The 25778-nt window shown below is 36.7% G+C and overlaps 1 protein-coding gene across 2 annotated transcripts in view; it reads right to left on the bottom strand.

The window, feature by feature from the left end:
• Positions 1–25704, bottom strand: part of IQUB (IQ motif and ubiquitin domain containing) — a 67351-nt gene extending 41647 nt beyond the window's left edge. Inside the window, exons 1-8 of one of the 2 annotated variants that reach the window (XM_024757805.1) lie at positions 22065–25704; positions 21531–21555; positions 20344–20386; positions 13356–13780; positions 10921–11055; positions 7615–7776; positions 7353–7525; positions 6982–7137 (exon numbers count right to left, since the gene is read on the bottom strand). In XM_024757805.1, coding sequence (XP_024613573.1) covers positions 6982–7137; positions 7353–7525; positions 7615–7776; positions 10921–11055; positions 13356–13776 — 1047 coding nt within the window. In that variant the 5' untranslated portion in view covers positions 13777–13780; positions 20344–20386; positions 21531–21555; positions 22065–25704. Of the gene's footprint in view, positions 1–6981; positions 7138–7352; positions 7526–7614; positions 7777–10920; positions 11056–13355; positions 13781–18721; positions 18799–20343; positions 20387–21530; positions 21556–22064 lie in introns of those variants that run through there. The other variant, XM_024757804.1, reaches the window with a different exon arrangement.
• Positions 25705–25778: the final 74 nt, after the last annotated feature.

Here is a 25778-nt window from a genome sequence, read left to right as displayed (position 1 = left end):
ACAAAAGACCCCGAATAGCCAAAGCAATCTGAAGAAAGAAAAATGGAGCTGGAGGAATCAGGCTCACTGACTTCAGACTACACTACAAAGCTACAGTAATCAAGACAGTATGGTACTGGCACAAAAACAGAAAGACAGATCAATGGAACAGGACAGAAAATCCAGAGATAAACCTATGCACATATGGTCACCTTATTTTTGATTAAAGAGGCAAGAATATACAATGGAGAAAAGACAGCCTCTTCAATAAGTGTTGCTTAGAAAATTGGAGAGCTACATGTAAGAGAATGAAATTAGAACACTCCCTAACACCATACACAAAAATAAACTCAAAGTGGATTAAAGACCTAAATGTAAGGCCAGACACTATCAAACTCTTAGAGGAAAACATAGGCAGAACACTCTATGACATAAATCCCAGCAAGATCCTTTTTGACTCACCTCCTAGAGAAATGGAAATAAAAACAAAAATAAACAAGTGGGACCTAATGAAACTTAAAAGCTTTTGCACAGCAGAGGAAACCACAAACAAGACAAACAGGCAACCCCGAGAATGGGAGAAAATATTTGCAAACAAAGCAACTGACAAAGGATTAATCTCCAAAATATATAAGCAGCTCATGCAGCTCAATATCAAAAAAACAAACAACCCAATCCAAAAATGGGCAGAAGACCTAAATAGACATTTCTCCAAAGAAGATATACAGATTTCCAACAAACACATGAAAGGATGATCAACATCACTAATCATTGGAGAAATGCAAATCAAAACTACAATGAGGTATCACCTCACACCGGTCAGAATGGCCATCATCAAAAAATCTACAAACAATAAATGCTGTAGAGGATGTGGAGAAAAGGGAACCCTCTTGCACTGTTGGTGGGAATGTAAATTGATACAGCCACTATAGAGAACAGTATGGAGGTTGCTTAAAAAACTAAAAATAGAACCACCATATGACCCAACAATGGTAGCAATGACCCAACAATCCCCCTACTGGGCATATACCCTGAGTAAACCATAATTCAAAGCGAGTCATGTACCACAATGTTCATTGCAGCACTATTTACAATAGCCAGAACATGGAAGCAACCTAAGTGTCCATCAACAGATGAATGGATAAGGAAGATGTGGCATATATATACAATGGAATATGACTCGGCCATAAAAAGAAACGAAATTGAGTTATTTGTAATGAGGTGGATGGACCAAGAGTCTGTCATACAGAGTGAAGTAAGTCAGAAAGAGAAAAACAAATACCATATGCTAACACATATATATGGAATTGAAAGAAAAAAAAAAAGGTTATGAAGAACCTAGGGGTAGGACTGGAATGAAGACACAGACGTAGAGAATAGACTTGAGGACACAGGGAGGGGAAAGTGTAAGCTGGGACAACGTGAGAGAGTGGCATGTACATATATATACTACCAAATGTAAAACAGATAGCTAGTGGGAAGCCGCCGCATAGCACAGGGAGATCAGCTCGGTGCTTTGTGACCACCTAGAGGGGTGAGATAGGGAGGGTGGGAGGGAGATGCAAGAGGGAGGAGATACGGGGATATATGTATACTTATAGCTGATGCACTTTGTTATACAGCAGAAACTAACACACCATTGTAAAGCAATTATACTCCAATAAAGATGTTCGAAAAAAAATCAAAAAAACAAAATAAAAAAATAAAGAGAACAACAACAACAAAAGAATAAAGAGGAAAAATTAAAGAAGCAAAAACTTCCAAAAAAGGTTTTAAGCTAAATATAACATATTTGAAAAAATTCATATATATTACATTGATGTAAATATATAAAAACAATAGGAAGTTATAATTATATAGTAAATTATAATGATGTAATATACATACAATTGTAATTCCAGATCAAGTCCTCACTGAACAGGAGGAGGGAGTGAGGAGGAAGAAGAAATGAAGAAAAGCCTGCTAGGGTCCTTGACTTGTTCATGGACAATATATAGAGCCTGATTAAATATGCATTTAGTATTAAAAAATTAAGGCCATTAAAATTTTCTTAATGAGTAACCACTAGAAAAATAGAAACAAAGTACCTACTTCTGACCTATGAAAGAACAAAAAAAATGGAAAAGAAAACTTTAGTCAAACCAAAAAAAAAAAGGTTAGTAAAAAAAAACAAACAAGAATAAATAATAAATCAAAAACAAAACGAGATGGCAGTAATGAGTACAAAAATATCAGTAGTCACACATAATATAATCTTGCTTACAACAAGAAAGATATAAATACCAAGCACTGAACTCAAGAAGTTCAAGAATAAAATAAACATGATACAAATAAAAAGGTATCTATCAAGATAGAAGAACGTATTAAATTGAAATGTACTCCTTTTACTGTCTTTTCACCAATCCCTCTGTTTACAGTTCACACCTCACTTCCATCTTCCACAGAACCTCCAATTCACTTTCCGAGATTCTGTGGGGCAAACTGATTTGGTTCTTGATGCCAGCCCCCTTGGCAGGCATTTAGATTTTCACTTCCTCTGCTCAAGTAAGTCAACGCTTCCCCATCTGCTTTACAACTTTAAAAAATCGACTGACATTTACTCTTCTCTCTTCCCATATATTCTTTGTTCCTGTATGTTTATGCTTTTCTTATTCCCTTAATATCATTTTATCCGAGTTTGGAAAGTGTTGTAGTGTAGTGTAGTGTTGTTCATTTCCCCACCTAATAACCTTTCTCTCCGACTTCCTTACTAACAAAATCTCAGTCTTACTGAGGAGCAACAATATGAAACTTTAAAAATGTAATTATCACATAGTCCCAGCAGGGACAGTGAAGTCACATGACCCAGTTCAGGTTAATGAGATGCAGGTTGAATCACTGGCAGGGGCTTTCAGGGAAAATTCTTGAATGGCATCCATGGGACATGCTCCCTTGACGTCTCCCTTCTTGCAGAATGCAGACATTATGCTGAAGGTTCATTAACCATTTTATCATCATATAGTAACAAGTTCACGATAGTAAGATTAATTATTAGAGTGGAAGGGTAAAAGGAATTCAGGTTCCTCATGACATCACAGAGCCACCAGCCAGGCCCCGTACAGTAAGAAATTAAAAATTCATTTGGACTGAGAAAATAAGAATCCATCAGGCTTGAATACCAGGCACGAATAAAGTCAGCTACAAAATTAATAGGAAGCAATATTTTTCCCAAGGACACTCTGCAGGTTGTTATGACATTAGTAAAATGTCATAACAACCCCTTCTTTGAGTGACTACTATTTTCTTTCTCTCTGAGAAACTTTGTTCTCTAAAATCATAATCTATCATAAACTTTGCTGTCTGAAATTAGATCACTAAGAATGAAACACCCCACTCTTGCCTGGAGGATCTGTGTTATTTTGACAGAGAGAAGCAGCCTTGATTTACAACGAACGTGCTGAACTTCAGAGAAGAAACACATCCACATCTCTCTCCTAACTTTGTTACCAAAGGAACAGGACTCTTTGGTCCATGTCTCAGTCCAGACTTGATGCTGATCCATCTACACACAACCTTGTACAGAGACAATCAAAATACTGTAACACTTAAATTTCACCAAAACTTCATTCCTCCCCAAAAGTCTATAATAACTCCCCCTTTTCCTTTTGTGTAAATTAGTTTGGACTGAAAACGTAAACATTTTCAGGCTGGAATAATTGCAGGCACTGATAAAGTCAACTACAAAGTTAGCCGCGTGGTTCCCCTACTGAGCAGTCTCCTTCAGTGCAATGAGTCAACAGCCTGAGACTACAGGCTCCTCTCTCAATGTCCTAAGCTAATTGGGCTAAAGCAGCAGTCTAGCTCCAGGTTTCTTGTCACGCAAAAAACAAAATCACTGCTTTCAATTCTTTTTATTCAAGCAAAATGATGCTAGGAAGTAGCAGAGATAAAATGCATATGCTTTGTATGTCATGTTTAACTGATATCCCAAATGTTTAACAGGGTAAAGGTGTCCACTTTTCCCCAACTGATCAATGTACTTCTGAGCAAGACCTGCAATTTTTCATGAAAATTGCAAACTTACTCTAAAATTCATATGGAAGAAAAACTTGCGTTAATAGTCAAGACAGTCTTGAAAAGGAAGAACAATGAGGTAGAACCTAATGGACCAGGCCTCAAAATGTATTACAAATCAGTAGTAATTAAAGCAATACATTACTGACATAGAAAAAAACATATACATTAATGAAAGAATGCAGAAATCAGAAACAGATGCATATATATATGAAAATTTAGTATACATTACTGTGGAGAGAATAAACTTGAATATTCATGGTACTGAGCAGTTGGCATTACATTTGGAAAAAATAAAATTTAACTCTTCTTCATATCATTTTTAAAAATCCAGATAAAGTTGTACACACACACCAACTATAAAAGAAAGTTATACTTATGACTGTGGGATGATATAGCCTTTTATAACAATACATAAAATGCAAAAACCATAAAAGGGAATACTAATAAGTTTTGACTATAATGAAAGACATCATAAACTAAGTATGAGTGATAGGTGGAGAGAAAATATAAAAATATATTTAACATCTATAAGGAGACAATTTTTTCAAATAATATGTGCTACTGGTGAAGTCAGCATGGAATGGGCTCTTATAAATGGTTTATGCATACATCATTTGGTCCAAGATTTCTGAAAAACACTTGGTAATATCTAAAACTTTTAAAAAGTCATCAGTTTTTCCCCTAGTAATTCAACTTCTAACATCTTCTCTAAGTATTTTTTAAATGCACACTACAATTTATATAGCATTAAGATTTTGATGAAAACATGTCTAAATGTCCTAAAAAAGAAAGTAATTAAATTATAGTGTTAACATTGTGGAATAAAATAATGCCGTTAAATTGTTTATAATAAATACTAAAAGGTAGAGAAATGATTGTGATATAATGTTAGGTGTACAAGAAACTTCTTTAAAGTTCCATGTATAATTATCTCCCAATGGAAAGAAAAAGAAAAATCTGACTGAGGAATTTTCTGCAAATTTTTTTTATGATTAATGCCATTTGGAAAAAAAGAAGGAAATTACTATATTGACTATGTTTAGGGTTAGATACTGAATAAATTTTTGTTTAAAATGTATGGTGACAGAATATCAACAAAGAGACAGAAATTTTTAAAAAAAGAACCAAGTGGAAATTTCGGAGTTTAATAGTAAAATAATTGAAATGAGAACACAAAAAACAGGCTCAACAGCAGATCTTAACTGGCAAAAGAAAGAATAAGGAATTTGATGATAGATCATTAGAAACTATCCACTCTGAAGAAGAGGGGGAAAAAAGGTAAAGGAACAGAGACTCAGAGATCTTTAGGACACCATCAAGTATACAAGCATACACAAGTACTAAAGGGAATTCTCCAAACTGAAAGAAAATGATATTAGATGTTAATTTTAACTCAAATGAATAAATAAATAGCACCAGAAAAAGTAATTATGTAGGTAAAATATAAAAGGCTATATAAATATATTTTCCTCTTTTCTACTCTTATTTAAAAGTCAATTGCATAAAAACAATAATTATAAAAGGAATTACAGGGTTTAGAACATAAACAGAATGTACATGTTTGTATGATAATAGCACAAAGAGGAAGGGATAAACTTGGAGTTCTATTGGAGCAAGGTTTCAATACTTTATTAAATTTCAGTTAGTATTAATACAAAGTATGTTGCTATAAATTGAAATGTATATTCTAATCCCTAAATTACACTTGGAGCAACCACTTAGCAAATAACTAAAAAAATTTTTTAAACAATAAAGCAATAATAAAAAAGACGACCTCATTAAAATTGGACAAAGTATCTGAATGTACATTTCTCCTAAGAATATATATAAATTGTTAATAAGCACATGAAAAATATTCAGTATAATTAGCCATCAGGGTATGCAAATCAAAACCACAATGAGATACCACTTCACACTCACTAGGATGGCAATAATCCAAAGGTGTTGATAAGGATATGGAGAAATTGGAATACTCACACACTGCTGGTGGGACATAAAATGGTGCAGCTGCTTTGGAAAACAGTCTGACAGTTCCTCAAAAAGGTTAAACAGAATTACCATATGAGGGCTTCCCTGGTGGCACAGTGGTTAAGAATCCGCCTGCCAATGCAGGGGCAAGGGTTCAAGCCCTGGTCCGGGAAGATCCCACATGCCACAGAGCAATTGGGCCCATGCGCCACAACTGCTGAGCCTGCGCTCTGGAGCCCACAAGCCACAACTACTGAAGCCCGCATGCCTAGAGTCCGTGCTCTGCAACAAGAGAAGCCACCGCGATGAGAAGCCTGTGCGCTGCAACAAAGAGTAGTCCCTGCTCGCCACAACTAGAGAAAGCCCACGCGCAGCAACAAAGACCCAACTCAGCCATAAATAAATAAATTGCCATATGATCTAGCAATTACATTCCTAGGCAGATACCAAGAGAAATGAAAATACATATCCACATAAAAACTTGTACGTGAATGTTTATAGCAGCCTTATTCCTAATAGCCAACAAGTAGAAACAAATCAAATGTCTATCAACTGATAAATGGGCAAACAAATTGTGGTATATATATTGACCTACCTACAGTAGGTATATACAATTGGGTACATACAATGGAATATTATTTTGCAATATAGATTGCAATATATTGATACACTTTGCAACATGGATGAGCCTTGAAAACATTATGCTAAGTAAAAGAAACCAGTCACAAAAGACTACACGTTGTATGATTACATGTATATGAAATACCCAGAATAAGCAAATCAATAGAGGCAAAAAGTAGATTAGTGGTTGCCTAAAGCAGAAAGATTGGAGGGAAATAGGGGCTGGCTGCTATTGGATGTGGAATTTATTTCTGGGATGATGAGAATGTTCTAAAATTGACTGTGGTAATGGTTGCATAACTCTGGTTACACAGTAAAAAGTCATTTAGTATTCACCTACAATAAAAGTTATCTTACCGCCTTTAATCTTTTAGCATGGTATTCTGCTGCTGAAAAATATTTTCCTGGTGCTACCAGTTTATCAGTCATATTTGATACATACACACCAATTTTAGTCATCTGTGTGGATGTTGTATTTGTAGTTTGCTGGAGCTTTCTTCTCTGAAAAACTGTCTAAAATAAAAACATTTTAAAAATTTAAATAAATATCCACTATATACACATAAAGTGAGTAAAGAACATATTTTCCTACACATTTAAGTTAATATCTTTTATTATTTTAATTACCATATAATTCCCTAGAAGATTTTAATTTTAGAGAGCTACACAATAAAACATTTTTTGATTCTGTAGCTTCAAAAACCTACATGGAAAAATAAAAATATTACCTGTGTATCCCTACAAAATGCATTCAGTTTTTCAGGAATCTTTTTAGGTACAGTTTGTGTTCCAGCATTGTGATATTCCATTCCTGTTACTTTATGTCTGAATCCACCAAGAAATGGTTTGTGAAAATCAGATTTTATAATCTCAACAGCTACTTCCTGGTACTGATCAATGCCTGAGGAGATAAAACCAAGATTAAATGAAAGTTCAACTACAAAGGGACTCTAAAAAAATACTTTATCTAAAAGATATCAAATAACTAACCAGTTTGTACTCTGACAGTTATGATTTGAGAGGCATCACTTGATGTATCTATTCTTTTGATTGGATATAGATCTGGATGTAAAGAAAAGATTTCCACTTGGACAATATCCTGGGGCTTAACTCCATGTTGTAGTAGCATCTCATGGTCTTTAACAATCATTCCTAAAAATGAGATAAAATTATAAGAAGTGTTATGGCAAAGAAATGATTATATGTATTCATTTTAAGGGATGGGAAACATCAATGGTGCTTATATGAACACATATTGTTTAATTACCAAATAGCGTATTGATGATGTCCACCTCTCGCTGTATTATTAGTATCAAAAACTCCACAATGGAAAAAATTAAGGTGGTGCTCCTGAGCAAGAATTCAGCATTATAAGTAAAGTAAAAATACAACTCTCAACTAATAAGAAATACAAATATACAATAACCATGCAACTTTAAACATTTAAAAATAAAAAACACATTCTATAATATGAGCAAAATCATATTCTAAACATCGATTCTCTAAAAAATCACAATGTTTTATACATAAGCATAGGACATATCCATATCAGGGAAAGCCTGATTATTTTAATACACACTCCTAATGTATACACTCAGCGTTCTAAAGAATCCCTTCCTTTCTGTTTCTATAATCAGAAATTCATATAAATTAATTCATGCCAAAGTAGAGCTAAGACTCAGTTTTTTGCTGAAAAAAGTGTACATCATCACCTTACTTTTATGTTTTATTGCTTCAACTTATACCCCCAACCCCACTGGTTTATTTCATAAACTGACTATAAATTTCTTTCTATATTTTAAGGCATACATAAATACATACAATGTTACTGGCTGCTGCTTTGTATAATGATAGAAACTATTACAGTTTTCCAATGTATGTTCTTTCTAAATTACAATTAGGAATTTAACATAGCAAAGGTTTGTTTTACTCATTCTTAGAAATATGTCAGATACCAGTAGTCTATTTTAGCTATGTTCAAGAAAGCACATTCAAAAATATTTGAGTTTTGGGCTTCCCTGGTGGCGCAGTGGTTGGGAGTCCCCCTGCCGATGCGGCGGACGCGGGTTCGTGCCCCAGTCCAGGGGTATAAGTTGGGCCGTGGCCGTGGCCGCTGAGCCTGAGCGTCCGGAGCCTGTGCTCCGCAGAGGGAGAGGCCACAGCAGTGAGAGGCCCGCGTACCGCAAAAAAAAAAAAAAAAAATTAACGTTATATGGATTTTGCAATAGGTTGAATAATGGCCCTAAAATATATCCATGTACATTCCTAGAGTCTATGGATGCTACCTTATATGGAAAAAGTGACTGCAGATTTTATTAAGTTAAGGATTTTGAGATGGGTAGATTATCCTGGATTATTCACATAAGCCTTAAATGTAATCATAAGTGCCCTTTAAGAGGAAGGAGGAGGGAGATTTGACTACAGAGAAAATGATATGACAGAAGCAGAGAGAGATTTAAAGATGTTATGCTGCCGACTTTGAAGATGAGGAAGCCCAAGAATGCAAGAAATGCAACTCTAGAAGCTGGAAAAGGCAAGGAAGCAGACTCTCCCCAGAGCCTCCCGAGAACAGCCCTGCTGACACCTTGATGTTATCCAAGTGAAATTGATTTAGGATTTTTGGCCTCCAGAACCATAAGCAAAATAAGTCACTAAATTTATTAATTGTTACAACAGTCATAGGAAACTAACAGAGGTTCCTCTTCCAACTAACACAGAGCCCTCTTCAGCCCTCTAATTGTTTCTGTTGTAGGCTTAGTCCCACCAAACTTGGACTCCAGTTCTAGTACTAGAAGAAAGTACCTGTCTTAGAGAGTGGTTGTCACAGATTCAAGCTCTTTTTTTATTGCTGCTGACATAAGCCAGTGGCAATGCATGGTATTTACACATAAAGAAGAAAAGTCATGAAGTGCAAAGAAATAGATTCTTAGGTACCACTGGCCAGGTGCTCAGTCTCAAAGTGCTCTCTCTTCTCCAGTTTTGAACTTCACCTTATAGTTAATGCCAAGCAGTTCCAAATTCCCTTTTTGGAGTCATACCTACATTTAAGTTCAGACTCTGCCACTCATAAGCTTTGGGAATTTGCAGAAGTTCCTCAAGCTTTAGTTTCCATCTCTCAAAAAAAATTAATAGTAATACCTACCTCCAAGGATTGTTGTGTAGATTGAATGATAATGTGATAATGTAGGCAGAATATTCTGTAGAAGGACTAGCACATAGTAAGTGCTCACTGAATTAGCCATCATCATCAACATGATCATTATCATCATCAGTATCATTATTGTTACAATAACTATTTAAATTTTAGCTTTGTTTCCTCAATCAAGCTTTAGTAATCTGTTGTTTGAATACATGAGCATCTTACTATTGGAGCACATTCATTACAATAGTTTTCTAAAAATAATTTTGAAACAGAACTGATTGTTTTTCTCTGATTTGGCAAGGAGGAAGAACTTCATAGGTGTGGCTTATTCCTTTTTAGCACTTCGGATTTTCCCATACAAAAAATGTTCTTATTGCCCTAGAAACTTGTGGCATCTTTATGTTAATATCAAACTTTTTAAAATAAAATATTATGATCTGTGCAGGCGTATTCTACAGAAACATTTCCTGAGCTATTCTAGTCTGCTTAATTCTATCACAGTTATTAAGACCTCAGCCTCTCATGACACAAGGCTAATATAAGGTGGGCTACTCAATATTGCCCACAAAATATAAATAAAGTTGAACATCATCAGAATGTGAACTGATCTTAATGTACAGAAGACTGATAAACCATTTTCAGTCCTCTTCTTTTTCTATATATACATGCTTATTCATCATCTATCTTTTTAACCTCATTTCCTCCTACTTCCCATATATAATTTACTTCTATTCCCTCTAAATTCCTTACCACTTCCCAAAAGTCCCAGGTTTTCTCACCTCTTTGGGACTTAGCAAAAGTATTATCACTTTTATCAGATGAAGCTTTCTAGAATCTCCCAGTTTCCTTCCTCGCTATTCTCACAGTTTTTTGAACATATCTCCATCAAAACATTTACACACTGTGTGGTAACCACTGCGTACATCTTCTTCCTTCCTAGTCTGTAAACAACTTGAAAACAGGGATTTTGTTTCATGTTTCTTTATATCTTTGGCTCTTAGCAAAGTATTTGGAACAAAGTATGTCCTCAATAATAATGTGTTGAATGAATGAATATATAACCACAGTATAATGTTCAAACAGTAAACATGAAGATATTTAGTTTAACAAATCAAAGAGAAGTCTTGATAAGTTTTATTAGCCTCCAAGCTTACCTGCACATCTTATCTGCAGGACAGAAGGTGGGACACCTAATAGAGATGAAAAATGATCCTTGAGGCATTTTAGAACAGTGTGAACTTTAAAGGGCATTATAATTTTCTGGCCCACAGGAAGAAGTACAACTTTTACTGTAGAAAAAATAAGAGAAAAAAAGAATCATAGTTAAAAGCAAGGGTCAGCATCATAGAATCCACAGGCAGAGAAATATGGGACAATTTGTAATCACATAGAATGCAGGTTGTCTCTGCCATGTTCTCCCACCACACCTCCGTAATAAGAGCTACTGTTCATTTTCTAAGAGGAGAAGTGACAAACATTCAGTTGCAGCATTTTGCTTTGAAAATCAATGCATAATCTCAAGAATTAGCATCAATGGTCAATGCCTGCTCCCCCAACTCCAGCTCAAAGTTCAGATCTCTCTTGCATTGCCTTATATGAGGATCAGTGCACGTTCGAGATTACCTCCTTGCCCAGAATACCGTGAGAAGGAGGAAATGAAACTAAAGTGCTTTTAAAGATTCTTTTAAAATCATTTAAAATTTTTAAAGATTCCCAATATCTGGTATATATAATTCAGATATAAACATAGGAAACATCTCAGAACATCAAGTGTTTTTGTGTAGTATTACAAAGGGAGACCCTGAGACCTGAACTTAGAAACATACATGCTTTGATTAGATATTTATACCATGCATCAGGAAATCAGTGTGTACTCATGAAGTTAAGAAAAACCAATAGGGAAATTTTCAAAGAAAATTTTCCTTGACCTTGCGATGACAAAAGATTATCTAAGTCCATTCTTCTTCCCATAATTGATTTATATCTATAGCTGGTAAAATGCAAAACAGAAAATCATTGTTTTTTACAAATATCTGGAATAACTATGCACAAATCTACTTTTCACAAAAATGGACATTATGTAGCTCACTCCCAACTCTATAAAATAAAAATCAAGACACATGTTAAAAATAGAGAAAAACTGTTATTATAAAATGATTATCTGTTCAGAAATTATAGGGAGGGTATATAATACTTAAAAACTAATTATGATGGGATAAACTTTTTACTTTTATATCTACAGACTTTAAATTTTAATGGAGAAGATATAAGTAAGATGGAGTGGAGAGTACACATGTAGACCAAAAAGTTTCATATATTTCTAGATGCCTGACATGACAGTTTTCATAAAGCTCTATGAGACATTCATCACTAGTCCCAGCATGAAATGTAACAAGGCATTATTGATGCTAAGGTTCTTTAAGCTTGTTAAATATTATTTTCACAGTTCTCTCTTAGTAAGAGAACACTCTCACAGATGTTACATTATCAGAAGGCTATTTTAATTGTTTACTGGATTCAACATTCTATGATTAATGTATTTTAAATTTTCCATAGCAGTGACTTCCTAAGCTTTGGGAAGGGAAAGTTTGTTCAGGAATCTGTGAGCCTCAGGAAGTACAGGACCAAGACCACTTTTTTAAAAAATCATCATATATTTGGTAAAAGCTATAATCACAGGGAATCACAGAATTATCAAAAAATGGAGCCCAAATTCACAATGAATAATGTAATTGAGGGATAACAACTTCAATTAGGCATAAATGGGCTTGATTACTTCTCCTCCTCCTTTTTATTCTTACTTGTGTGGACACACCACACAAGAGCTAACTACTCCACTAGATTCAAAAGCTACATTGTACCAGCCAGACTAAGCTGCTGTTATTGTTAAATGATGACCCATGTTCTCCACTCTATGGATGGAAACTCTCTCCAAAGTTATGGACAAGGGAGGAAGGAGCAGTCAGTTAACCACCCAAGTAGAATTCTCCATGTAACCACATTCTTGCTGCTTCCCTTCTGCTTTGTTACCAAGAATGTAGTAATAACTTCCACATGCCATGTGATCAACATTATGTCTTTAAAATTAACCCATAATGAAAGACAACAATGATTTTTCTGAAGCTTAATATAAGTTAACACTAAGCAGAAATATGGAAATACGTAAAAGCAACGAGATATGTGGAATGAGTACTGTATATGAAACTAGAAAAATATGGTGTCAAGTTCCCATCCCACTTCTTGCTAGTTATGTACAAATAATTCCAAAATGGCATGCAAAAGAATTACAATTATACTCAAAAATTTCTCCCTAAACATTTTAAGAACCTATTTTATTTTGGAAAAACAGAGACAACACTTTAAAATTTATTGATGCTCCTTTATTTAGGGAAGTAGATACTGCAGAATAAAGGAGAGGCTTCACACATAATTAAGAGATTCAAGTGGCATAGCCACAGAGGTTTGGTGGATAAGAGAGTGGGAAAGTAATATCAAATATAAAATAAATCTTCAAGCAAAAACAAACAAGAAAAAACAACCATTCTTCAAAATGAGGCGGAAAAAATACCCTATCTTCCCTAGGTAATACCTGTTGCTGACGAATCTTTCATTGATGTTTTCAGAGATTCCTTTACAGCCTCTATTTTTTCCAGAAATGCCAGAGAATCTTTTGAATATTGTTCAGCTGACTGCACTGCATTATCAGATTTAGCTAGAGACTCTCCACTGTCTCCTGGAGAATATGAAACTTGTTCATCTGCCGTAACGTCTTCCATGAGTTGCTTGACATCATTTAGTTCCAGGCTTAAAACGCTCTGGTCACTCGGCTCCTCAACACGTTTTTCACGGCCCCCACTAGATGGTTCTAGTTCAGATTCACAGTCTTCAGTTTGATCTGACTCTGGAACCTCTTCTGAGGGAACTGGAATATTGGTAGTCCCAAAAGCATCCTCTCTTTCTTTTGATGAATCAACATTCTGAGCATCAGATCCTTCCTCCTGGTCAGACATTGTCCTGAATTTAAAAAAAAAAAAAAATATATATATATATACACACACACACACACACACACATATATATACACACACACACGCATGCATACATACGTATGATACAAAGGAAAGAAAACATATATAAGTGGATGTTTTGTTATTACAACTTCCCGGACCGGGGCACGAACCCGTGTCCCCTGCATCGGCAGGCGGACTCTCAACCATTGTGCCACCAGGGAAGCCCTGAAGAATATACTTTTAAAATTCTAAAATATATTGTCATCTCTTATTCAATGAACAATGACTTGTGAAAGAAAAATTTTTTTCAATAGCCTTTTTTCTAAAAAAGTCTATTTATGCTTCTGACATTGCAACTGAATAGAAGCTCCAAGGAACCTGACATCTCCACAGCAACTATATGCTGGAAAGTACACACTGTAGTAGCTTTGCTCTCACAAATTGTAGCAGAGATGTCCAGTGACCTCTGTCCCCCAAAACAAACATATCAACAAACAAATGTGGGTTGATCTTGGAGCTAACTAGGGCCTAAGCTACAGCAACCAAGACTTTTAGCTTGGGAAACAGTACGACAGCATACAGGAGCTTGGGCCAGGGTGGGCCAGAGCAGCCCAGAGCCAGGCATCAGAGGCAGGAGCTGGATCAGAGCAGTGAGAAGGCAGTATAGCCAAGAGCCTACCTATAGAGGTTGGCAGCTAGGAAAAGGGGAAGTGACCCTGAGGCTGATTTCCAAGGCAAAAGCACAGGGAAGATTAAAACTTGAATAGTAGTGAGATGGAAAAGCTGTGTTTGGAACTTTCACTTAAGCATAGATCCTTATGGAGAAAAAAATTAACCTTAGTGAAGTTCTCTGGCTACCAGATGACAAATTAAAAATAATTAATAACAATAATATCCTGAATAAAAATGTATACTTGTTGAATTCAATGAATACAGCATTAGAGCTGAAGAGAGAACTAGTGAACTGGAAGATAAATCAAAAGATTTTATATAGACTGTTGCAAAGAAATAAGGATATGAAAAATATGAGAGATTAAGAGCCATGGAGAAAAGAATCTCCCTGCCAACTCAAGGGGACATGGGTTTGAGCCCTGGTCCGGGAAGATCCTACATGTGCGCAGCAACAAAGATCCAACACAGTCATAAATAAATAAAAGAAAAATTTTTTTAAATATATTAAAAAAACAACAAAGAGTGTGCAACAGAGACTGCACGTAGCCTGTGAAGCCCTTTTCAGAAAAAGTCTGCCAGCCCCTGATCTGACATGTGTCAAATTGGAGTCCTAGAAGAAAACAAAGATGGAAGGGAGAAAATATCATAAAAGGTAATGGCTGAAAAATTTTCAAAACCAATTAAAAATATGAATCTACAGGTCCAGGAAGCACAATATAAAAATATACTTAACAGGATAAATAGAAATAATTCATAGCCATTTATATTGTAATTAAATTACAGAATAACAGAAAATCCGAAAAGCAAACAGTGATCAAGGACATATCATCCACTGTTTTGAATCATATTTGCTGGCATTAATGCAAAGGAAAGAAAAGTAAAATCACTGCAATTTCTCATCAGAAAAATAGAAGCCAAGGCAATAATAGACTAATTAAAAGGTTAGCACATGACTAATTAAATTAGCACATGACTAATTAAATAATAGACTAATTAAAGCTATCAACCCAGAATTGTACACCCAGCAAAACTATCTTTCAAGAAGAAAAACAGAAACATTTACAAACAAGTTATCACCAAGATATCTGCTCTAAAGGAACTTCTAAAGGATACAATTGAAGAGGAATAAAATGGGCCCAACGTAAGTCTGAAGTGCAAGAAGGAAAGGCAAACAAATAAATCATAAACATATGGGTAAACCCAAATAAATATTGTCAACACAAAATAATAGCAGAAAATTAAAATATGAGACAATAAGAATATGTAACTGGGAAGGGAAAGATGACAATAAACTATTATCAATTCCTTATACTGTTTACAAAATTGAGAGCTATGATATTCTTAACTCTAGACATTGTTAAATTAAATATGCATAGTTAAACTTCAAGAACAACCAATAAAAGAACTGAAATAAAGTTTTAAAATTCCGGAACAATAAAGAGAAAAAAAATGAGACAAAACTGAACAAAACTTCAACTTTTAAGAAGTTCGAGAAACTTCTTTAGGCTCTCATCCACACACAAAAATCTTCCTTTTGGTTATTTTCTCCTATAACAAAGTTTAGTGTCCTGATTAGAGAGAGAGCACCGTAAAGAAGCCTTAACTCCTAGCAACATAATTATCTACCCTTTTTGGAGAATCTGAGATAATGGTTTTGTTTCTATCTGGTGGGTCATCCTCCCCCCAAAATGGCCAAGATAGCATCTTCTAAAACAGCAACAGCAACAAAATCAAAAACTTCTGCTCTTCAAAAAAGACAACTAGAAGAATCAAAAGGCAAACCATACACTGGGATGTAGTTTTTTGCAAAACTCTTAATCTGATAAAGGACTTGTACACAGAATATACACAGAACTTGCAAAACTCAATAATAAGAAAAAAAAACCAGTGAAAAAAATGAGGAAAAGATTTAAACAGATCTATCACCAAAGAATATACACAAGAAAGCAAATAAGCAGAGCCAGGACAAGATTGAGGCAAGCGTGGCACCTGCGCTACCTTATACACGCACTTGCACCTGAGAATAAATGCCTCCTAAAATTTTAGACCTAGTTGCCTCAGTTGCCTCACTCTAACCCTGGCCCTGAGTACAAGCACATGAAAAATGCACAATATCATTAGTCATTAGAGAAATGAAACTTCAAATCACAATGAGATTTCACTACACATCTATTAGAATAGTTTTAAGAAAATTTTGGCCCAACAATAGCCAGTGAGTATGAATATAAGTGGAGCTCTTTCATATGCCTTGAGGCAAAAATGAAAACTGATATAGCATTTGAGATAACTGTTTGTCAGGTTTCTTGTAAAATTAAACACATTTATCATATGACCCAGCAATCTGTATCCTTTACCCATGTGGAATGAAAAACTACATTCACTCAAAACCTTCACACAAAAGTTAATAAAGGCTTTATTTTTAATCACCAAAAACAGGAAACACCACAAACGTTCCTTAGCTGAGGAATGGATACACATACTATGATGCATTCATAAAATGGAATACCACGCATAAATAAAAAGGAATAAACTATTGATACACACATGTGTGAATCTCCAATAAATTATGATAAATGAAGAAGCCAATTCTAAAGGCTACATACTGTATTGTTCAATTAAGTGAAAAAGCAAAGCTCTTGGTTCACAACCTCCAGAATTCCCTGGGTAAAACAGAAATTGAGCCTGGTACACAGAGGGCAAGGAGAATCGAAGAAAGAGGCAGACCGCTCCAGACTTCAGGTGGCAGGTTTAATAAGCAAGTACACTTACAAAGGAGGGTTGTCTTAGGCAGCCTAAAGACAGTAAATCTCAACATCTACCCGCCAAAATCCTGAGTTTATGAGATCTTAACTGGGTTCAGTCAGGTATACCGTTCCGATGGTCTCAATAGCACATCTCCTAGTTCAGGAACAATGGGCAGAAGGTACATTCCAAGGACAGGGGAGGGGGAAAGAGCCTCCGATTGCCCCCCTGGGTAGTGGGTAAACCGGAGGTCACGTCCTTTCAATGACCTCTCCTCCACCAAGAGCACACACCAGTATGTACAATGTTACAGATACTACTTTTGTATATGTGTAGAATACCTCTGGAATGTGAACTGGAGGACAGGGAGTTGGGGAACATGGGTGCAAGACAGATTTTCACTGTTCATTCTTTTTACTGTTTGAACTTTTAATTATGTATTCAAGGGTAAATGATATAATCTTTAAAAAGTTGTTTAAGGGCTTCCCTGGTGGCGCAGTGGTTGAGAGTCCGCCTGCCGATGCAGGGGACGCAGGTTCGTTCCCCCGTCTGGGAAGATCCCACATGCCGCGGAGCGGCTGGGCCCGTGAGCCATGGCCGCTGAGCCTGCGCGTCCGGAGCCTGTGCTCCGCAACGGGAGAGGCCACAGCTGTGAGAGGCCCGCGTACCGCAAAAAAAAAAAAAAAAAAAAAAAAAGTTGTTTAAAAAGAAAAAAATACACTCTACTATGATTGCATACCAAAACGTCCCCCTTTCACCTACAATGCATAATTTCGTTGGTGTATCCAGAATATTAGTGTAAGTAGTATGGCAGGGTTCCGGTTTTCCCTTCTACCAAATAGCCTTGTTGAGCTTTTAAGTTTCTTAAGAGGGCACAGCAAAGACCGTGGGTGGAGAGGAGTGAAAGAGGAATGTCTGAAAGCGCTCTATTTACTAAAGACTAAAAATGGTCACCATGGATGGCTAAACATTTTCTAATGCCAGACTGGGTTGCACACACGTCTTGCTTCTATATTATTAACCGTGATAAACACTCGGGGTGGGAGGTGAGGTACACCTTCCTAGCTTGATGCCGCGACTTCCGAATCCCAAATTAGAGATAAGAGCCAGAAAAGGAGCCAAGAAAGATGGGATGCTTTGCAGTTTTTGGGTTTTGTTTCTTTTTGCGGTACGCCGGCCTCTCACTGTTGTGGCCTCTCCCGTTGCGGAGCACAGGCTCCGGACGCGCAGGCTCAGCGGCCATGGCTCACGGGCCCAGCCGCTCCGCGGCATGCGGGATCTTCCCGGACAGGGGCACGAACCCGTGTCCCCTGCATCGGCAGGCGGACTCTCAACCACTAGGCCACCAGGGAAGCCCATTGCACAGTTTTTTAGGCAAAGGTGAAACATTCCCGAGTGGCCACACAGTCCCCAGAGCCCAGGTTGCATCAACGCCCCGCACAGAGCCCTCGGAGTCCAGCGCCTTAGTCACCCGCTCAAGGTCGACCTAGGGGTCGGGCCAGTCTAGGGCAGCCAGAACCTGTCCTCCTACCTAAGAAACGCAGTTAGTCGGGTAGAAGCGATTTCCCGAGCTCCTAGAAAGCCGACTCCACACGCCGAATTCTCTGTTTCCGGTTGTATCCTAGCAACCTCCCCCGCACCACTCCCGCGAGAAGAGGCGGTGCCCGCGCTTAGAAAAAAAGGGTCGAGCGATGGAACCAGGGGAGGGGGCGGAGCCAGGGGAGGAGCGGAGAGAAGGAATGAAGCAGAGTTTGGGGCGGGGTGAGGGAGAGAGCGGATTTGTTACCTACTCGCTACCTAGGTCCGAAAGTGGTTCTGATGGTAACCACTCTCTAAGCTGTCTTTCACACTTGTGAAATGGCACAGTTCTCCGAACCAAATACTGACAGCGATTCGCGTTATGGATATAAAAAATCAGGGTTAGAGAAAATGTAAATATGAAGTGTGAGTGAGGGCTTAAGCAAAGGAGAACACAGGTGTACAACAGGTGCCTACTTGCTTTTCTTAAATTTGGAACTTGGCTCTTAGCTCCCTTGCAGCCAAACAGAAAAGGGAGATAGGAGCTATTAAATAATTCCCCTTTTAAGTCAGGAGAAGCAAAGCTATTGTTAATCACTGAATTATAAACGCTTTTTTTCCCCTATGACTATAAATTCTTTAAATTGAGAAGGTTTTTAAAGAAGCACGTATTATTGCGGGAAAGGATCAATTGTGTTCCTATTGTATATGTAGTAACAAACTTCATGTGGCTTCATAATAGCTAACATTTATTATTATTTGTTACTAAGCACTTACATATACTTCTAATTTAAATTTTACGATTTTTTAAAGGAAGAACTGTGATCAGCTTCCTCTTACTAATGAGGAAACTAAGGCTCAGAGAGGTTTGGTCGGGGGGAACCAGAAATAAACCCAAGCAGTGTGACTCCAGAACTTCCATTTTAAACCACTATTCTATGCTGCCTTTGACCTAAAACCGTTTGATATTTAAAAAGGATGTAAGATTAATTAATAAAATTAAAATTTGTGTTATATATAGTACAGGTCCATTCTTTCTTCATAATGTTCAATGTCATCATTCCTTTATGCCATTCTGTTGAAATTGCATTCTCCTCTCCCCAATAACTTCCTAATGGCCAATGTAATTTTTTTCCGTCTTTATCTCATTTTAAAATAGATATTTCTTACTAGAACAATATAAAATATGTATTATATTCTCAGATGAAATTGGCTTTGCTAATGGTTTTAGATTACTTTTTTTTTTTTTTTTTTTTGGCTGCACTCGGTCTTAGTTTCAGCAGGATCTTTAGTTGCAGCATGCGGGATCTTTTCTTAGTTGCGGCATGCCAGATTTAGTTCCCTGACCAGGGAGGGAACCTGGGCCGTCTTCATTGGGAGGTTGGAGTCTTAACCACTGAACCACCAGAAAAGTCCCAAAGCATATGCATTTAAATCATTTCATGAATCCACATATTCATGAAGAGCAGAGAAAAGGGCATTTTGATAACCACTAGGGTTAGTCTCTCATGAATAAACCAGATGTTGCTGGAGATATGCAAATTCTTCCCAGTGATCCCGTACTCCCATCTTCAAAATCATAATGTATCTTAAATTTTACTAGTAATGAGAGTTTAATTGGTTTTAAACACTCACCTTTCTGGGTCTCCTGTTTAAAATGTATCATTCACTGCCCTCCCTGTTAGGGACAGTATGAAAAGCTAGATTTAGTCATAGAGGCAGGAGATGGAGGGATGAAAACCTGATGGTAGATAACTTAAGTACTTCACCATCTTAAATGTGACTTGATACCCACTATATGTTCATATTTTATTTATAGTTTGCTGTGGAGGCGATTTTATACAACTCAGTTTTACAATATAAGCTTAACTTAATTGGTAGGCTTCCCAGGTAGTCTAGACAAGTTGGAAAGCACATCAAAATCACATACATATATATGTGTATATACACACACAAACACACACACAGATATACGGTTGTTTGGTTATATAAAATAAATGTAAATGCAAGCTGAAAATAACCAATCAGAAAAAGACCCTCAATTCTGAAGGTGGAAAAGTAATTTAAAATACCATTTTACTTTTCACCATAAACCTTTGCATTTTTCTCAGGATTTATTGCCCAAAATGACTTATCTTTATTTCTCATGAAATAAGAATCCACCTTTCTTTATCTCAGCTTTTATTTATACATTTCTTTTAAAGTATTTTTATTTTTACAAAGATGCCATCTAGTGGCTTTATGAAATCAAGCATTTCAAAGTATTTCCCATTGTTACTTCATGCTAAAATGCAAATGAATGAATCAGAAAAAAATATTAGAATAATTTAGACCAAGAACCTGAAAATTATTCTTTAGAAATTACCTGTAAGAACTGAATTTGGATCATAATACCTTTATGAGCTTGTTAAGAGACTGGAAATACAGATCCATAGTCCCTTTTCTGAAAACTTAAGGGACAGATGTGTTTGAAATTCAGGTTTTTTTCAGATTTTTGAAAGGTAATATGGACATATACTGTATATTCTGTAACACCTTCAGTGGGTCTGGGGAAGTACTCCAGAAGCAAATACATTAATACTTCTGTAACAAAATATATTCATAATCACATTAAAGTGGGATAAAGACCATAAACAGCCTTTTCTCAATTCAGGTCAGGTTTTGCTTCCAAATGAATTATTAAAACACTTCCCGTTTTCAAACATTTTTGGAGTTTAGAATTTAGATATGGAATTGTGGACCTATTTTACCCTAAGAACCAACCCTCCAGTCACAGAAAAAGAGAGTTAAGTGAAATATTATCATAAAATAGTAATGTTTACCTTTAGAAATGCCTAAAATGTTCACCTGAAAAAGAAATCAACATATTTGAAGATTATGAGAAATCTCAAAAAAGAATCTCTGCAATGCTTTTCATTTAGTCATGTATAGAAAGAAGCTAATTGACCATACATATCATGTACACACACAACAAAAAATAAGCAACTAATATAAAACTAAAGACCACTTTGAAAACTCTATGTTAGTAATGTGTGGCAAGTTAAATTTATGTGTTCTATAGTACATTCCAAAAAAAATCTTTTTTAACTTTGGTTTTCTATTTCTTGTTTCTATATATGATTTGCCATGTTCCCTTTCCCCTGCCTCTGTTTATGAAACCACGTGTTGAAATGTCATCATTCTCAGCCCAGATCCATTGTGTGACTCTTTTGAGCACTGTCGACCCTCATTAGACATGTAATATGAATAAGAAACAAACTTTTGTTGTATTAAGACACTGGGATTTAGGGGTAGCCTATTCTAATTAACTATTTTTCTCATATTTTCCTTCACTAAGGAGAGTTTTGGCTAATTACCTCTAAATGAAAACATTCGAATAAATTTCTTCAGTCCCCATCAATAATTCAATTTCTGTATCACATTCCCACTTTGATTTTGTTGGGAAGAAATTTTCCTCTACCCTTCCAGAGTCTTCTGCCTGGTCAAAGAATTAAGTTGACATGAGACAGATTAACAAGAGAAAATCACACAAATTTTAATAACACATACATGGGAGAGACCCAGGAAGACTTGAGTAACTCACCAAAATGGCTGAAACCCTCACACTAAATACCATCTTTAGCTAAAGACAAGAGGATGTTGTGGGTAGTGGTTTGGGACTTCAGAGGGGAGGAAGGCATTTCACAAGGATATAAAAGAGCGAATGTTTGGTAAATAAATGTTTGCTGGGCCATGCAGAGACAATGGAACACGGAAGTTTTAACAGACTTTGCTAGGTTCCTCCCTGTCTATACACCTAGTTCATACTATAGTTATGTATGGTGATAGCTTCCTTCAAAATTTCTTCCTGAGTCTTTTAGGCCTTGATTGTTTTCAGCTCAAAATAATCTGCATACCACAGACGTATTGGGGTGGCAAGTTTTGCTCCCCTACAATTTCTTGTGAATTCTATTGAAAATAAACCTCTTCATTCTCCTCTAAACCAAACTCCTATCTTCTCATTTACTTTTTTCTCCATTGTAATTGTAGTATAGGCTGCCATCTCACCAACTACTGTGTTTCAAAGGAAATTCTGACCTAAGATGCAAAATACTACTCATGGTATGTTTGGTGATTCGTCGCTTTACCCTAGACCCCAGAACACACTTGCATAGGCAGTTTCTTTAACTTCCATTTGTCTCTATAGCCCTTGAGAGTGGGAGTAAAAAGAAAAGGCTGATATTAACTTATATGTGGGAATTTTCTTCGATGGAGCACTGTTGATTTTCTCCCTTTGAAGAAAAAATGTGAGGGTAGCAAACTGCCCTCCAGTGATTAAGAAGCCTGATATAGATAACTGGGGACGTGGCAAGGGTTCAAGCTCTAGTCAGTCCTCTCTTCAGTTGGAGAACACGGTAGGCAAGGTCCTGCAAGACCTGAAGATCTTGCCTTTTTGAGAAAAATGAAAGTGATCTTCAATTTCATGGGAGAGTTCCTGGGTAAACAGTAGAACACAGACTCTGGAATACTGTCTTGGCTGTTAGAAGGAATTAGAAGAGCTGGCCCAGTGGGAAGGCCCATTTGAACAGCCTGATGAAGCATCAGGTAAAGAGACTTAACTTCTGAAGGCAACACAGCAAGTCTTCCCATTGTAGTAGGTCCTAAATTCAGCTACTTAAGAATCTGGTGACAAGAGTCATGTGGATTTGAGGAAGCTCTCACCTGGACCCAAGTGAGAGGCAGGCAAACCGGCTAGGTTGACCAGCTGGGTTGACCCGGGGAGAAGTTGCCCTGCACTCCACTTTGCAAATGTGGACGAGGCAGCCGTCAGGGACCCTTGCACTTAAGAGAGCTGGCCTCAGGGCCTCTGGGGCCCCTCCAGCTCAGAAATGGAGGCTGACAGGTTGATCACCCCTGCACCCACCAGCATCACAATAATGTAAGCTGCCTGACCTTCTCCATTTGATAGATTTGACAGAAGGTTGCTTTCCTTTTTATCTAGTATCCTAATCTTCATTGCTGTGCTCAAAAATAAATCTGCTTTGCCTTGTAACCACAAAAAAGCTCAATTAGCTTCACTTCTCTAACTATACTTTAGGATTAGAAAATGAAATTAAAACAGAGATAAGCTTCCTTACTTCCATCCTCAATTCTGAGGGAAAGGAGTCAGGGAGTGGAATAATGGGGAAGAGGCAAAATGACACCTGAGGTCTGGCGGCACATGATGGCTGCCACTGCTGGCAACATATCCTTTGTATTCAGAAAGGCAGACAACTTCCCAGCTTCTCCTGATCAGAAAGGCTGGCAACCCTCAAGGCTGAGCCATATCTTGTGTACCCAGGATAGCCATGGCTCATACCTATTATTCTTATCACACTTCCTTTCACTCTCACAATCATTACACAATGAATAATTATATGCTTATCCTAGATATAAGCCATTTTCATCCCCAAGGAAAGAATGCCAGAAATTTGAATATTCTGCACTCAGTCCACAGACTGGAAAAAGGGGGCATCACTTTGCTGCTACTTTCTTCTTTGTCTGCAAAGCTCAAACTGATTAGCTTCTTTTTCTTGAGGTGCCTGGATTAGGGTGATTTACTTGAATGAGACCTATGAGGAGCCCAGGGAGACTGAAATGGGCCACTCGGAAAACTACTCAAATTAATCTAGAAGCCACTCAGCAACAACTGAAGATCTTTAAATAGAAGAATCAGCTGCAACAGATCAGGAAAGGTTAATCTGGAAGTTTATAAAAAGCACCTGGAAAACATCTGCAGCCATAAAAACAATCAGGTGTAAGATTATAGGGGCAGTCGGAATGGCAGCTAGGAAGTGTAAAAGAGTGGACCACCACAGTGATGTCTTTAAAATACCTATCCCATTAACATTATCTGCCTATGATCCATATGAAGAGTTCTGTACAAAATGAAATCCAGTTTATTACTTTAGTTTTTTATAGGTACTTTGACAGAAAAAGTTAAGAAAGCAGATCTATATTCTTTTTTTTTTAGATCTACATTCTTTGGTGCAGTCCAACCAGTACAGGCAGGAGGGACAGCATCCCAAGAATATTCATAAAAAAAATATAATGTTTAGGAGCATGAGTTCTGGAGCAAGACTGTCTAGGTTCAAAAGTTAGCTCCACATCTTACTATGTAACCTTGGGTATGTTATTACACTGTCTCTTTGCCTCAGTTTCTCCAGGGTCCCCATGTTGCCTAATTGCAGGGGAGCACTACTTGCAACTGAATTCTGGTTTCTTTTTCTGGAAAAATTTGCAGGATCTCACTCTTAAGAGTTGTAATGCAGATCTAATGAGTAACATTAGTCAAGTACTTAGAAAATTGCCTTTTCTATTAACAAACAGTCATTATTATTATTACTATGACTACTACTGCTATTCTACAACTAGCATTTTAATTTCTAATGTAAACATCATATAAGGTCCCCTTTTATTAACAGCCACAGGAGCTCTGCTGGTGAAATATATAAGATGCCAAGGATCAAGGGAGAAATGGAGCTGGAAGTATGTATCAAGTCATCTTTCTGTTTTCATGTAACCAAAGAACCTGAAAAAATTGTTGGCCAGAAAAATAGCTTTAAAGCACCTATGCAAACATGCTTTAAGATCATATATTTTGACCTCAGTAAAATTATATATTAAAGCAAGTGGTTAGAACTGAAAAGGAAGATATATTCATAAATTCAACTTCTTTTACAGAGAAGGAAATAAATAGGTTCTTTTGAGAAACTGACCACGTGCCTCGACTTAGTCACTGAGTTCACAGTAGTGCTAGAGCCTGGGAATGAGAGCCCCTGGACTTGTCCCCAAATGCTTTTCCCACTTCCCACACAGAAGCGTCCTCTTGCAGTCTGACTGCTAAAAATTAACTCAATCCACTTTAAATATTCCTTTAGCATTCAATTTACAACTATATAAGGGGAGAAATATTGGAAAAAAAGAAAAATACATTTTTTTCCCTCATTCCAAAAATCCTAAAAGGTTCTGTTTGGCCACAAGAGATAGCAAAACACATATATACATGCACACATACACACACAAAAATAAAAGTACTTTGTTCTTATCTT

This window comes from Neophocaena asiaeorientalis, unplaced genomic scaffold (genome assembly GCF_003031525.2).
Source record: "Neophocaena asiaeorientalis asiaeorientalis breed wild unplaced genomic scaffold, Neophocaena_asiaeorientalis_V1.1 scaffold116, whole genome shotgun sequence".
NCBI lineage: Eukaryota > Metazoa > Chordata > Mammalia > Artiodactyla > Phocoenidae > Neophocaena > Neophocaena asiaeorientalis.
This window is presented reverse-complemented; position numbering and strand designations above follow the sequence as displayed.